General features: G+C 41.3%; 1 protein-coding gene across 1 annotated transcript in view; it reads left to right on the top strand.

Annotated features, from left to right (window-relative positions):
• The window catches only part of NUP93 (nucleoporin 93), a 103424-nt gene that overhangs the window by 60682 nt on the left and 28119 nt on the right, over positions 1-14623 (top strand). Inside the window, exons 4-5 of the mRNA XM_047834843.1 lie at positions 6575-6637; positions 11862-11990. Of these exons, the coding sequence (XP_047690799.1) occupies positions 6575-6637; positions 11862-11990 (192 nt within the window). The remainder of the gene's footprint in view (positions 1-6574; positions 6638-11861; positions 11991-14623) is intronic.

Genomic DNA, 14623 nt, shown 5'->3' with positions numbered 1-14623 from the left:
GCAAGACAGAGCGTGAGTGGGGAAGGGGCGGAGGGGGTGGGGGCGGACACAGAATCCGAAGCAGGCTCCAGGCTCCGAGCTATCAGTCAGCACAGAGCCCGACGCGGGGCTCGACTCACAGACTGCGAGATCATGACCTGAACCAAAGTCGGACACCCAACCGACTGAGCTACCCGGGTGCCCTGCAGGGGGATTTTTTAAAGACCTCTATCTATGCATCTGCTTTTTAAAATATGATGCGGTCCGTGAAGAACAGTTTAAAGTATTAAGTTTTGTAGAAAACAAGCTATGGGATTGACTCTAAATACCCGAGTTGCAGGATAAAGCCTGGATTTGCTATTCATATCGTATTCCTTGCAAAAGAAGATTTCACTGTCTCTTAGGTGTTTTAGGCTGACATTTTATGTATTCTTACTCTATTGCGTTAAATGTTTCTCTGATGAAATAACCAAACATGCTATAAGACCATATGAAATCCCCCCAAATTTTAAAAATGTTTAAATTTAAAAATTTCTCTGTTCATCTTTTAGGCTTTATCAGTAATGAACATCTCTTTGCACCTGCAAATTCCTCGAGGCGTTCTCCGTGGGCACCACAAGGGAGCTAATGAAAAGCGTGTCCACGCCATCTGATAGGCCCAGCGGCTCTGAGCACTGGCAGGGTTTCCGTTGTGCCCATCTGAAAACAGCATCTTGCTTTGTCCTTCCTCACTTTCTCCTCAAGTAGCAGTTTTACTTTTGTAGAAAATTCACCCAAGAGAAGGTTTCAGAAGAGGTCATTTGTTCAGAAACTGGGAAGATGGGAAATTTAGGAGAGGTTAAGGGAATAGGTATTTTACTCAGAATGAGCAGAAGCAGGATAATGGGTATAACTCACACTCCTGTCTTTTTAGAAATCAGACACTTCTCTGTTTCACTATCTAAAGGTAATGGCTACTTGCCGTGCTTATTGGAATTCTGGTTTCCATCTTGGAACAGAACCTCTTGAGGATTCCGTCTGTTAAGCTTATTTTTTGATCTGCTTAGTTTTCTTTTCCTTGTTTCATTACCTTCTTAGCTGTTGCTTATATCTTGGCAATGTTTTTTTAATCCACAGTGACCATTGTCAACTGTCAACTGCTTGCTTGTGTTATTATTTTGATTTGGAATATTGGTTACAGATCTATTAATTTGTACATTGTATGTATTAAATGAGAGAAGATACAAGGCTTTTACAGCACTCACTATGTGTTTTTGTCAGATACCTTCTCGTAGGCAGTCTGGCCTGCTGTGGGGGCTTCACTTTGAATTTTTGACAGAGTAGATTGCAGTTGACAGTTGATCTTTTGAAGGGGAAGAGACACGGAATGGTCTTTTGTGTTTTGAAGGGGAAGGACCATGTAAAATACAGCTTTTGCCATATCATTGTATCTTCTTTGTTTAATTTTTTAACGGCCAGGAAATCTGTGTTCAGAGTCTTCATTTCCAACTGTTTACGTAACTGTCCGGCAGAGCACTTCTTCCTTGTAGGCGGGAAGCACTATTCGCCATCTTACTTTCCTAGCTAAGATGGACACCGGAATTCTTCTCCCAGAGACCCTTATTTCTCACAGTTCTCACTTTTGGGAAGCAAATAAGCTAAGAGAATTTGGCCATTTGACAAAAACATCCCTGTGCCCACTCCCGTCTTCTGCAGTAGGAGTTAGCTGCCACTTGTATTCTGAGACCCAGTCTGCCTGGTGACTAAAAATAAGGCCGTTTCATGCCTGTCTTTCCCAACGTGCGCCATTTCAAAGCTCGTTTGGCTGTCAGGTACCTGAGATGTAACCACACGTTTTTTAGGAGAGTTGGCTTAGCTTGCGGTTATGTTCTGGGTGGTTCTTGGTTAGTACAGGTGTCCTTTGCTTTTCAAAAGTTTGTGTTATGCCACTTTGCTTTTATAAAAGACCTACATTAGTACCTGTGTGCTAACCAAAAGGAATTCAAAGAGGACTTTTGTTTTTATGAAAAAGGTGAAAAGCAAAAATACCCTTCAGCATCTGTTTTGTAGCAAGCAGTTAGAGAGGCAGCGGGCACCGGACAGTGGCGGCGAAAGCAGCATCACCAGACTCCTTCCCTGGGAGCCACACCGGCATCGCAGCCTCGGCCTCAGCCGCCAGAGCTCTTTGAACTGTGTCTGTGAGCATCTGTGTTTTCTTTTGATTTATTTTGTGCATCCATTAACAAGATGTGCCTCAAGGTATCAGAAAAGCCTAAGAGAGTTTATTTTTGGGGTCTGGGAAAACTCGGAATTTTTTGCACAGGTGTTAATGGTAATTGCTTCTTCGCTTTCTTTCTTTTTAACTTACGAAAGGGTTCAAAGGTATGTTCTACTTTCAAATAGCAGGAGAAACCTTTATACGTTACAGGGCAGCCCACTTCCTCTGTTAAAGATGGAACGCCTGGCTGGAGATCTTGGACAGCTGTACAGTGTGTATTGTTCCACAGCAATAAACAGTAATGATATTTTGAGACGCCATAGAGTTGACATCTAGAGGAATGATTTCCAGCTTTTTGTCTGTGATCCTTAGAAGCATTATATTTTATACCATGACCCACTTCATACATGTAAATGCTTGCAACTATATAATTGAAAGAAAACTTTCACAAAACAGTGTTTACGTATACCACATATCTCTGTTGCATTTTATTTCATTAAAAAAAATGCTAATCGATTTCATGACCCATTTACCAGTTCTGACCCACATTTTGAAAAACACCATTCTCAAGGAATGCCACAAACTTGATATTTATTTGTTGTCTCATTCTTTCCCTCACTGTGTGACATAAGGGGAAGAAATGAATAAATATTGAGTCATAAAATATGTTTATTCTACCTTGATTTGCTGTGATACAGTATGGTAGGATGGAAAAAGGTAGAAAAGGGGTCAGAAAATTTGATTTCTAAGTCTAGGCTTTGCTACTAACGAACTAGGTGATCTAAATAATATGGAACCACAACATTGTAGCGTTGATAGAAGCTCTAGAAACCATCTCGTTTGGCCCTTTCAGCGTTTAAACCTATGTTAATTAAGGACATGCATTAAAGTATGATCCAGTTAGGCAGCCCTGAGAGATAGCTTAGTATTGGGTTGAAAGCAAGGACTAGACCCAGATATGTGTAACGCACACCTAGCATGGCGTCATCCCCATAGCCATGAAAGGGTTCGCCCTTACTTGTACTGGTATAACAGAATTCTCTGAGCCTTCAACTCATCATTTGTAAAGGGGAACTAATAGGGGACAAAGAAAACAAACTAAAGATACTTTGCTTCCCTTTGGACTCCCACCTGTTTAGAAAGAAAAGGAAGTTTTTCTTTATTTTCTCGATTTAGAAGAAAATAAAATATAGAATAAATAGAAGTACTATTCCCTAAGTATCTCGGTAACATTTGGTCTCTTGAGAACTGTGTTTAAATTTTGCCTCTTCCTTATCCTTGTTGGGGTCCCGTGGTCCAGTTAGTTAAATGCTCAGATTCTGTTTCTTACCTGTAAAATGGGGAAGGGGTGGATGGGGGCGGGGGGAGTGATCATGCCTGTTTTTTCATATTGTTAAAAGATTAGCCATAATGTCTTTGAATTGCTTAGAGCAGCGTCTGGCCCTTAGTTGCTTGCTGAATGGGAGCTATTATATGTTACAGAAAGCTTGAAACCAAAACGCATTCAAGGAGCCAGTTAGAAGAGGGTCAGTTTCCAGGACTCTGGCAGTGAGGAGCAGTATACAGATGGGAAGTCAGGAGTAGTTATCTTACTTAGCAGGCCAGTAGATGTTTGTGGAGTGTTCTTTTACTGAGTGGGCCTGCAATAGACCGGTTAGATGGGAAACTCTGAGCAATTAAAAAGTGCTTGTTGGCAAGAAGAGGGGACGTTAGGGATGTGGTGCTCTGAGGGTCACAGCTAAATGACTGGCATCTTAGTGGGAGGTGACCAGGGTCTTCTTTGTAACAGGGAGCCCCACCCAATGAGAAAAGGCACCTTCAGTTCACCCTTCATGCCCTCAGTCCTACAGAAAGCCCATTCTCTGATGAGCTCTAAAGGCATGTCTCTGGGATGCTAGGTGTTAGAGGTGCCTCACAGAAGGAATTGGAAGGAAAGGAAACATGTGGAAAAGGGACGTCAGGGGAGAGATCTGTGCGAAACTTGGGCTGAGGCAGGTATTTTTCTGCCCGACTAGTTCTTTAATTTGTTATTTTCCCTTGAGGTGTGTGTTCTTTAAAGGAAAGTAACTGCCACTAGATGGCACATGGATCCCGGCACTATTCCCACTGCATAAATTATTATTCTTTTAAAGATTCTTTTCAAAAGATAGGTCACCAGTGTGTTGTTTTTGAAAATAAAATATGATATGTAGCCTTTTTTTAGTGTTTCATTTTAGAGAGGAATAAAGGATGAAAAATTGAAATTCAAAATCTATGTATCTTGGGGGTCTAGTTTGCGCTATAGAAGAAAGCTCAGTTGTTGAGGTATGTAATGGCTCATGGTCTTTGTTCATAGGAAGATGATGTCTAAAATGTGATGCTCATGCACAAGTGGTTGATTTACTTATTAGTGAGACTTTTGGAATGTAGGTTTATAATGAATATTTTCAAGAGGAGTATAATCTGCCCCTAAAGCAACATCTGTTTTTCTTTCTTTCATTACTACTTGACATTTCATCTCTTAGAAAATTTGGAATTGTGTTTCTTACAGAAAATTATGTTGCTTTTAAACAAATGTATCTGATTATTGCTTTGCATCTGTGTTTTAAGAGTGTGTGTGTGTGTACACGTACCTGGGTTAAATGTAGACGTGGCTACATTAAAGGAATTGGATGGATGGGCTGGTCACTGGAAAGAGCAGAGGAAGTCCAGAGGGAGCCCGGGGTGCTGGGCACAGCCCCTCCCACCCCAACTAAAAAGAAAAAAAACTGACACCAGGCCTGGTTAGGCAGTGGTTGTCACCCCCCTACCCCAGAGGTGGCTTGTGTAGACAGTCCACCTCCCAGAGCAGCAGCCGGGAAGAGGTGCAGCAAAGCACAGTCTATGCCTACTCTTTGTTTGCGAGCAGCATTCAGTGACAATTCCATAGCTTAATGTTATAGTTGTTAAAATATAATAGGCGACCAAAAATGAACCATGGGGAGCTTGGGTGGCTCAGTAGGTTAATTAAGCGTCTGACTCTTGATTTTGGCACATGATTTCGTGGTTTGTGAGTTCGAGCTCCGCATTGGGCTCCATGCTGACAGTGCAGGGCCTGCTTGGGATTCTCTCTCCTTCTCTCTCTGCCCCTCCCAAGCTTGTGTCCGCTTTCTCTCTCTCAAAATAAATAAATAAACTTAAGAAAAATTAACCATACAGTAAATTTTTTAAAACTCAAATAATGGTTTTTTAAATGTAGCATATCTTAAAATCTTTAGCTTAATTCTACTCTGTATTATGTTCCCTCAGAGAGTTCATATTTTTGGGCATTTCTCTCTTTGATGTCACCAACAAATCTAAATCTAATTGATTCCAATAATAGAGCTACATGTATTAAACCTTGAGTCAAGCACTTGATTGCATTATCTCGTTTAATATTCATTTTACATATGAGTAAACTAATAGAGAGTTTGGGTGACTATGCACAATTCATGCCATCAGTAAATGGAGGCACCATGATTTGAAACTAGGTCTGCATTGTGTTACTGTGTGGTTGTGTTTTGTAGGCATTTAGCCCCGTGCATATTTATTTATTTATTTATTTAATTTTTTTTTCAACGTTTATTTATTTTTGGGACAGAGAGAGAGAGAGCATGAACGGGGAAGGGGCAGAGAGAGAGGGAGACACAGAATCGGAAACAGGCTCCAGGCTCTGAGCCATCAGCCCAGAGTCCGACGCGGGGCTCGAACTCACAGACCGCGAGATCGTGACCTGGCTGAAGTCGGACGCTTAACCAACTGTGCCACCCAGGCGCCCCAGCCCCGTGCATATTTAACCAGACTTGTGGACTGTCTTCTGTACCTCCCACCCATATTAAACAAGGAGCTGATATCATCGGACCTGAGATAGGGAGTACACATGGTAAAACCCCAGAAGAAATGTGTAGATTTTGGGGGGAGGGTATCCCAGCCATTGACAAATAAGTGGAAAACACCTGGATGAATGAATGGTGATGCTTCTACTGCAGTAGGAAGAAACTGGAGAATGAATTGAAAGCAATAGAGAAATCTAGACCAAGAAGCACTGTGAGTGGCCGCATAGGTAAAGCTATATCTGTAATGTGGGCCGGTCGGAAATACTGAAGAGCAGTCTTGACCATTCACATTTGATATGTTTACAGGACGTGGGACTCATGCTGCTGTTCCATGGGGACTTTACTTTCTAACGGCCATCATGTGCTTCCCAGAATGAAAGGAACTAGGAAACATCTGGAAAAACCATCTGTTCTGATGGTTTTGAGTTAAGAAATTTCTGTCAGGGTGAAGGTGGACAGGATAGTACATATCCTTATAGTTATTTTTTTCCCCCTACAGCATACTTTTTTGATTACTTGAAGGTTAATTTTAACCTCAGTTGTGTCATTTTTCCCCCTTTCCTAGGGTTTCCTGAAGAATGAGAAGGACAATGCCCTGCTGTCCGCCATTGAAGAGTCTCGGAAGAGGGTAAGGAATGGCCCCAGCTGAACTGTGAGGGCATAGTGTATACCCGCAGTACAGGTTCTGGAAGCTGGAGCCTGTGTCCTAGACCCAGCGCTCCTACTTAGTTAATTCATCAGAGGGAGTTCTAGGGAGTTGGAGGAAGATACAATGCTTGTGTGTGTATTTAGTAACTGATATGCATCTGAAACATAGATTCGCCAGTTAATTATTAAATTAATCCTGAAGTGGAAGGGTCAGACAATTCATTATTGCAGTATAAGTGGTATTTTGATTTCTACTGAATCAGCAGTTCAGAAAAGCAGGTATGACCATCAATAATTTTCCTTTGTTTCTTTTCCTTTTTTTTATCATACAATTTGACTTTCTGTGTTACCTTTTATATTAACAATTTCCCCAAGCTCTTAAAAAAAAAAGGCTTGGAGCTTGGTGCTCCAAAGTATGATAACTAAGTTGGTGAGAGCGGCAATACTTTGCATCAGGCATTCCCTCAAGATACTCCAAGATTGTTTACTAACATGTGTTATCTCCATTTTTTTCTGACAAGAATTAAAAGAACAAAACCTCTCCAAAACATCCCATTATGGAGTGAGAGATTTTTTAGGCCACTGGAGTCCTTTACGGAGGGAGGAGGAAGGTTAGCAGTCATGTGAACTTGGTTCTAAAAATGCAGCTCTTCCCGGGAAGGAGGCTGGAAGGGTTCATGCCAGTCTGCCAACGGTGGCTGTCTTGGCAAAAGTGAATTAGGGGTGAAGGGAAAACCTCCGTTTTGCTGTTTACTTTATAACTCTTATATCAAGTAAAATATGTTTATGTATTATTTATGTCGTTTAAAAAAATAATAAAACATACGCTTCTCAGTGTGCTTCATTAAAATGTTCTTTGCAGGTGGAAATGTCTCAGGAGGGCTGACGTGAGTGAGACAGGGCAGCAGGGGAGCTTGCCAGCTCTAATTTATAAGAAGATGTTCCGAAGGCATTTCTTTAAATGACCGAAAATTTTAATTATCAGAGTAAAAAATCCCTAAAATTTTATTAAGTATATTTTTGGCAATAGTATTTATCCCTGGAAATAGAGGAATTCACTTGATTCAGATTTGAAAAAAAAAAAATTTTTTTTAATGCTTTTTCTTGTTCACACTTCAGTGAGTTACTCACCAACATTGATTCTCCTGCTGTAGAGAACCAATGAAATTAAATTAGGATTGTCAAATGCCACTGAGCCTTATTAATCCATTTACCCTGCGGAATGTGTTTCTGGAATTGGCAGCCTCTGAACGTTGTGCCATACTGAGACTAAATGTGCAGCCAGCCAAAACATTTAAGTGACATACCACAGTGCAAAATGTGTGCATATGTATTTGTGAGGGAGATGTTCCGGTGTTGGGGGCCGGCATGGGGGGAGACCTTTCACCTCTCTGGACACCAAGAGGCTAACCACTGAGCAAGAATTATTTTCAAACAAAAGGTGAGCAGCTTCCTGGCATTTTGGTGGTAATTTCATGTTTGAATAACTTGCCAATGTCCTGCTGAAATGCCAAGAAAACAAGCTACAAATCCACAAATGTGTCCTATCTTTTTCCATTTGGTGCATCCCAGCAAAAACAGAACAACATTATCAGAACATATGTAGAGTTTCTAAAAGCCAGCAACAGCTCAATAATAAACGGGTGTGAAGTCAAAGCATATTGCCCTCTTCCCTTTATGAAATTGGGGTTCGAGTGCTCCCCACCTGTTTTTAATTCAGTTGCCCAGTTCTCTTCCTGCCTTCCTTTCTTAACTGTGCTCAAAGAGATTTACACACGTAATGTGACAGATTCCAATTTAATTTATAATTTCTCCACTGCTCTGTCATTTTCTGTGGTTTGTCTTTCCTTCCTTTTAATTTTTACACATCCGCACAGCCTTTGAGGTTATTCCTTTTCTCTTCCCTTGGATTTCTTTCCTTCTTGTCCCTACTGTTCCCTACCTTTCACTTTGTCTCAGACCCTCACTGTCCTTCTCTTAGTTGTCAGTTAGTGGCTCTGTCGATCCTCTCTCACTAGCTCTTCTGGTTGACACTCTTCTTTGTACCTAATCCAGTACAGATGTGGGTCTAAAGGGAATAGGCTGGAATAGGGCAGATGGGTGGCTGATCATTCCTGATGAGCCCACAAATTCAATGTTCATTAGCTCTAATGTAATTAAGATAAGCTGGAGGTTGCATGGTCAAAGGAAGAGAATTTTAATGTTGGGCCATTTATTTTTATTGGAAGCTCCTTATCACACTAATGATGAATGGAACCACAGTGCTGTTCATTCAAGTTGTGGTGCTGTTTCTGAATGAGTAGCCTGGCATACTGCTCAGATGTATCTGAGGATTTGAGCCCAGAAAACTGCCAGTTTTCAAAGGACTTCCCTGGGTTCTTGAAACAGGAGTTCTTGGCACATAGGTGGGCAACCTGATGAATAGGTATTGCTTAATTCCCACTCTTAATTCCCATTAAGGGTCACTCTGACCCTTAAATGGTGCTGGAAGTGTGTCCCCACCGTCCTTCTCAACAGGGTCTCTGGGTAGTATATTGTCTGTTTTCTTCAGCTGCTTTTACTATTCTGCCTTTCTTTATCAACCAGAGGGCTTATCCTTAAGAAAAACTCTTGCATCAGTCTGGTGTCCTGGGTCAATACCACAGCTTAGTGCCTCACCTGTTGCAAGCTCAGAAAGCTGTACGGTCTGTCAGCCTTCCCCCACCTCCTTATTTCTGCCTGCCCTGGTCCTCGTGCCACATCACCCTTCATTTTCCGTTGCTGGGAGAGGCTCACCGCTGAGGGAGTTGTTGGTTTGACCACTAAGTGGGAAGAGTTGAGAAGAAATTGCAGTTCACTTGTGCATGATTTCTGGTTATCTTCTAGGGAAATCACCCCTTCTCTCACCCTGCCACCGCCTTTCTGTTCCAGCGTACTTCTCTCTCTTCAAAATGTGGAGCTCTCATATTTCAGTTCACTAATGTAACGAGAGAAAGGGATTTTTTCCTTGGATATTTTTTCACTCTAGGCTAACTGACTGGAATGGTTCATTCTGTCTGACTGCAGCAAGCAGCAAGCCAGGTGGAAGACTGTAAAGTTTATGATTATAATTTCTCCTGTGTCTTTAGAATACATATTAGAGAAGAGTTTCATTGATAAATGGACCAAAATCAGACTTGCAGGATATGCCAGCCTTCTTCCTAATCATTTTTGTGTGTGTGTGTGGTATCTACCTCTTTCACATTTTGATAAATATCGGTCCATACTCAAACATCCCATTGGTAGGAAGAGTGTATGTGATTTTTCTAGCAGTTTCCCAGAGCTCATGTATATGGGTATTATCAGTATAAATTATGTGTTGCCAAAAATAAAATAGGCATCACTAATACTCATTCCCTTGGTGCTGCCTAATTAGATGCCAATCTGATAGCAAATGAAATGGCTTTTTGAAAAGTGGGCTTAAGCTGATGGGAGACGTGGTCTGCCAATTAAAGAATAATAGACTAAGAACTTAGGTCATGATTTAGTGTGTCTAGAAGTTGCTTTCACTGATCTCTTCAGAAGGTTTTGTTTTGTCTTCTTCCTTCCCTCCCTCCCTTCTTTTTTGTCTTTCCCTTTCTTTCTTTCTTTCTTTCTTTCTTTCTTTCTTTCTTTCTTTCTTTTTCCTTTTCTTTCTGAGCACCTTTATTTTGGCAACAACCTGCTGTATCACTACTAGACAGGAGTGAGGTTTGCCAGACATTTCAGTAGTGACTTTGAGCACAGTGGTAGGAAACCTGGTTGTAGAAGGCTCTGTTTTTGTTTTACTGATTTGCCTCCTTCTATGAAAATATTACTGTCTCTAAAAAAAATAAAGACACTGGGAGAATCTTTTGTTTTTGTCTTTTCTTAGATGCTTATTAAAAACCATGGATTTATATAATCCAATTAAAAATACTTCAGTTTAAACTGTGACAATTGTAATATGTAGCCTTATTTCAAAGGTTTAAAATATATATTTATCTTAATGAGCGAATGAAAAGATGTTCAACATTGCTAGTCATTAGGGAAATGGAAATCAAAACCATGAGATAACAACTCACACCCATTAGGATGGCTATGGTAAAAAAAAAAAAAAAAAGTCCAGAAAATAGTAAGCGTTGGCAAAGAGGCAAGGGTGTAGAGAAACTGGAGCCTTTGTGCATTGTTGGTGGGAATATAAAATGATGCATCCTCTATGGAAACATGGAGGTCCATCAAAAAAGTAAACATAGAATTACCATGTGATCCAGCAATTCCACCTCTGGGTATATACCCCAAAGAACTGAAAGCAAGAGCTTGAAGAGAGATCTGTACATCCATGTTTATAGCAACATTACTCACAATAACCAAAAGGTGGAAGCAGCTCAAGTGTGCACGGACAGCTGGATGAACAAAATATGGCATGCGCATACAATGGAATATTACTCAGCCTTAAAAAGGAAGGAAATTCTGCATACGCTGTATAGCACGGATGACCCTCGAGGACATTATACTGAAGGGAATAAGCCAATCACAGAAAGGCAAACATTGTATGATTCCACTTATATGAGGTACCGAGAAGTAGTTGAAGTCCTAGAGATGGAAAGTGGTGGTTCCCAGGGGCTGGGGGAAAGAGAAAATGGAGCGTTAGTGTTGAATTGGGGACAGGATTTCAGTTTTGCGAGATGAAAGGAGTTGTGGAGTTTTACGGTGGTAGTGACTACACGACAGTCTGAACGTACTAATATCCTGAACTGTACACTCAAAAATGGTTAAGAGGTAAATTTGTGCATGTATTTTACCACAATTAAAACAATCTCTTTAACGTGTTAGACACTAAGAATAATTTTTTTTTTTTTTTTAAATTTTTTTTTTTTTTTTCAACGTTTATTTATTTTGGGACAGAGAGAGACAGAGAATGAACGGGGGAGGGGCAGAGAGAGGGAGACACAGAATCGGAAACAGGCTCCAGGCCCTGAGCCATCAGCCCAGAGCCTGACGCGGGGCTCGAACTCCCGGACCGCGAGATCGTGACCTGGCTGAAGTCGGCCGCTTAACCGACTGCGCCACCCAGGCGCCCCAAGGATAATTTTTTTAAAGTAGATTGCTTTTGCTCTACTTATGGAAAGATGAGAATCTGAGGGACTTTTGAGTTTCTGTTGAACTTTAAAGGAAACGGTGTTGTTTTCCTGTTGGGGTCATCTCCCTCTGTTCCTCTCTGACAGACCTTTGGCATGGCCGAGGAGTACCATCGAGAGTCCATGCTGGTTGAGTGGGAGCAAGTGAAACAGCGAATCCTCCACACACTGCTGGCATCAGGAGAAGATGCGCTGGACTTTACTCAAGAAAGCGAGGTAGGTTGAGTCCAAAGGATAAGCCACTGCCGGGGCGCCTGGGTGGCTCAGTCGGTTGAGCGTCCCACTTCGGCTCAGGTCATGATCTTGCAGTTCGTGGGTTCGAGCCGCACGTTGGGCTCTGTGCTGACAGCTCGGAGCCTGGAGCCTGCTTGGGATTCTGTGTCTCCCTCTCTCTCTTCCCCTTCTGTTCTCATTCTCTCTCCTCTCAAAACATGAATAAACGTTAAAAAAATTAAAAAAAAAAAATATATAAACCACCACTAATAAAAATGTGATGTCAAGGATTGCTTATCTGCTAGACTACTGGCAGTCTTGGCGCAGGTGATCACTATCTTCCCCCTAGAGACACTGTCTTCACTTGGCCTCCAGGATGCCCACATTTGCTGGTATTTCCTTCAGCATGTCTGGCTGTTTCTGCTCAGTGTCCTTTGCTGAATTTTTCTGACCCCTTGACCTGTAGATGTTTGGAGTGTCTGGGACTCAATCCCTGACCTGCTCTTTCTCCCTTAGTCACTGCCCTGTTGATCTCATCTGGGCATGTAGCTTTAAATACCATTTCTATGCCGAAGACTCAGATTTACCTTGCAGCCGCAAACCCCAGACTCATTTATCTGGTGGCCTCTTGGTTCTGCTAGCATGTTTCATGGCCATCTCAAGCTAAACGCGTCCGTACCTGAGTCATGATAGCAACTGCCCGCCACCTCCCTTTCCATGCCAGCCTTCTCTCCCCACAGAGTTTATCCTCTACATAAATGGCAATTCCATTTTTTCACTTGCTCAGATCAAAAACTTCAGATTCAGTTGTGTAATAATGTGAGCAACTGACCCATAATGGCCATTCCTTACTATTGTTATAAAAAAAAGTAGTTTCAGATGACTTAGAGGTGCAGATTCAAAAGTATAATGTGAAAATTACCATGTAAGACATTTCAAGTAATATTACCAATGCTTCCTGGTAAATCTTTTTCCTACAATTTGTTTCATGGCTAGCTAGCATTCATTTCTCACAAGAGATAGGACACCTGAGGGTCAGAGAGACATGTAATATACTGGTTAGACTCAGGAGTATTGGCTCTACACCATCATTCTGTTGAAGTCTGAGTTTAAGGTGAGTGGCTTGGCAGTTTATCATGCCTACGGGGTAATAACTGTATACATCCCATATCTACACATCTGTTCCTGACTTAAAAACCAGTTTTTTCCATTAAGTTAGCCCCCAAATAAATGCTAAAGACCTTTGTGTTAGGAAATTACTTATTAAGGATCCTGTTCCACATTTCTTCCACTCAGAGACTTCAAAGACTAAGATCAGAGTCTTCGGGAAAGAATTAATGTATAAAACCCTTGGTCAGCCTAATGTTTCATTCTCTATTTCTTGTGAGTCTGAATAGATAAGTAGAACAGCTCATGGTTTTATAAACTTCATTTTTTAAAATGGTGTTAATAGGTTGTGGTCTGTATTGGGATTTGGAAGTAATTATAAGCTGCTAATGAGATGTTCTTTTTTGATTGCTCTTTTCTTAAAAATAGGTTAGTCTATTTAGTAGAATTCTCTTCCTTGACCTCCAGTCCCCTTGGAAGAAAGTTATCGATAGTTTTGCTGTTCTCTATTGTGACACCTAGCAGAATGGATAGCTTTGCTGTAAAAGCTGGCAAGGGATGCAGATGGTTCTCTCTTCAGATTACCTAGGGAATTGCCATTTTCTGGAACCTTCTAGGTTTTATTTGTTGCTGTTCTTTTGAACTTCTTTCCTGAAGTATAATATATATACAGAAAAGTGTGCACATTGTAAGTATGCAGTTTGGTGAATTATCACAAATGGCACAGACCCAGATGAAGAAACAGATGACTACCAGCACCCTAACAACCCTCCTTGTGTGCCTTTCCAGTCACTGCCTCTCACCACCACCAATGGAACCACTGTCCTGACTTCTAACATCATAGTTTAATTTTGCTTGTTTTTTTGAACTTTATATAAATGAAGTCATACAGCATATGCTCTTGTTCCTGGTTTCTTTTGCTTGACATTCTATATATTGTTGCATGTAGTTGTGGGCCATTCATTCTCATGGCTGAGTAGTATAACTACAATCTATTTATCTGTTCTTGGGTTGATGGACATTTGGATAGTTTCTGGTTCTTTGCCTTTATGAATAGTGCTATTGTGAACAATCTTGTAGGTTTCTTTTGGTGAACGTATGTTTGCATCTCTGTTGGGTACAGCTAAGAGGGGAATTGCTGGGTCAGAGGATATTCAGCTTTGGTAGGTCCTGCCAGACGGTTTTCCATAATGGTTGTATTGATGTACCCTCCCACCAGCAGTACGTGAGAATTCCATTTGTTCCATACCCTTGCCACGCTTTTTTTGGGGGGGCGGGGGGTGTTTTTAAAATTTAACCATTTCTACAGGCTTCTCCCTTGTAATTTTCTTCAAGATGATAGAAAGGTGATGTACGTCTCCATTTGGGCAGACATTTTCCTCTACCCTATTTATAGAGTCTTCATGGTATGAAGGCCAGAGATAGGCTTTGGAATTCCCGGGCCTGAGTGTCCTTATTATAAATGGCCTCTGAGGAAGAAGTGTCCTAAGGAATGTAGAGCATGTGCACAGTATAGTGCTCGCCCGGAA

This window comes from Prionailurus viverrinus, chromosome E2 (genome assembly GCF_022837055.1).
Source record: "Prionailurus viverrinus isolate Anna chromosome E2, UM_Priviv_1.0, whole genome shotgun sequence".
In the NCBI taxonomy this organism is placed as follows: Eukaryota; Metazoa; Chordata; class Mammalia; order Carnivora; family Felidae; genus Prionailurus; species Prionailurus viverrinus.
Note: the sequence above shows the minus strand (reverse complement) of the source record. Positions and strands in the feature narration are given on the sequence as shown.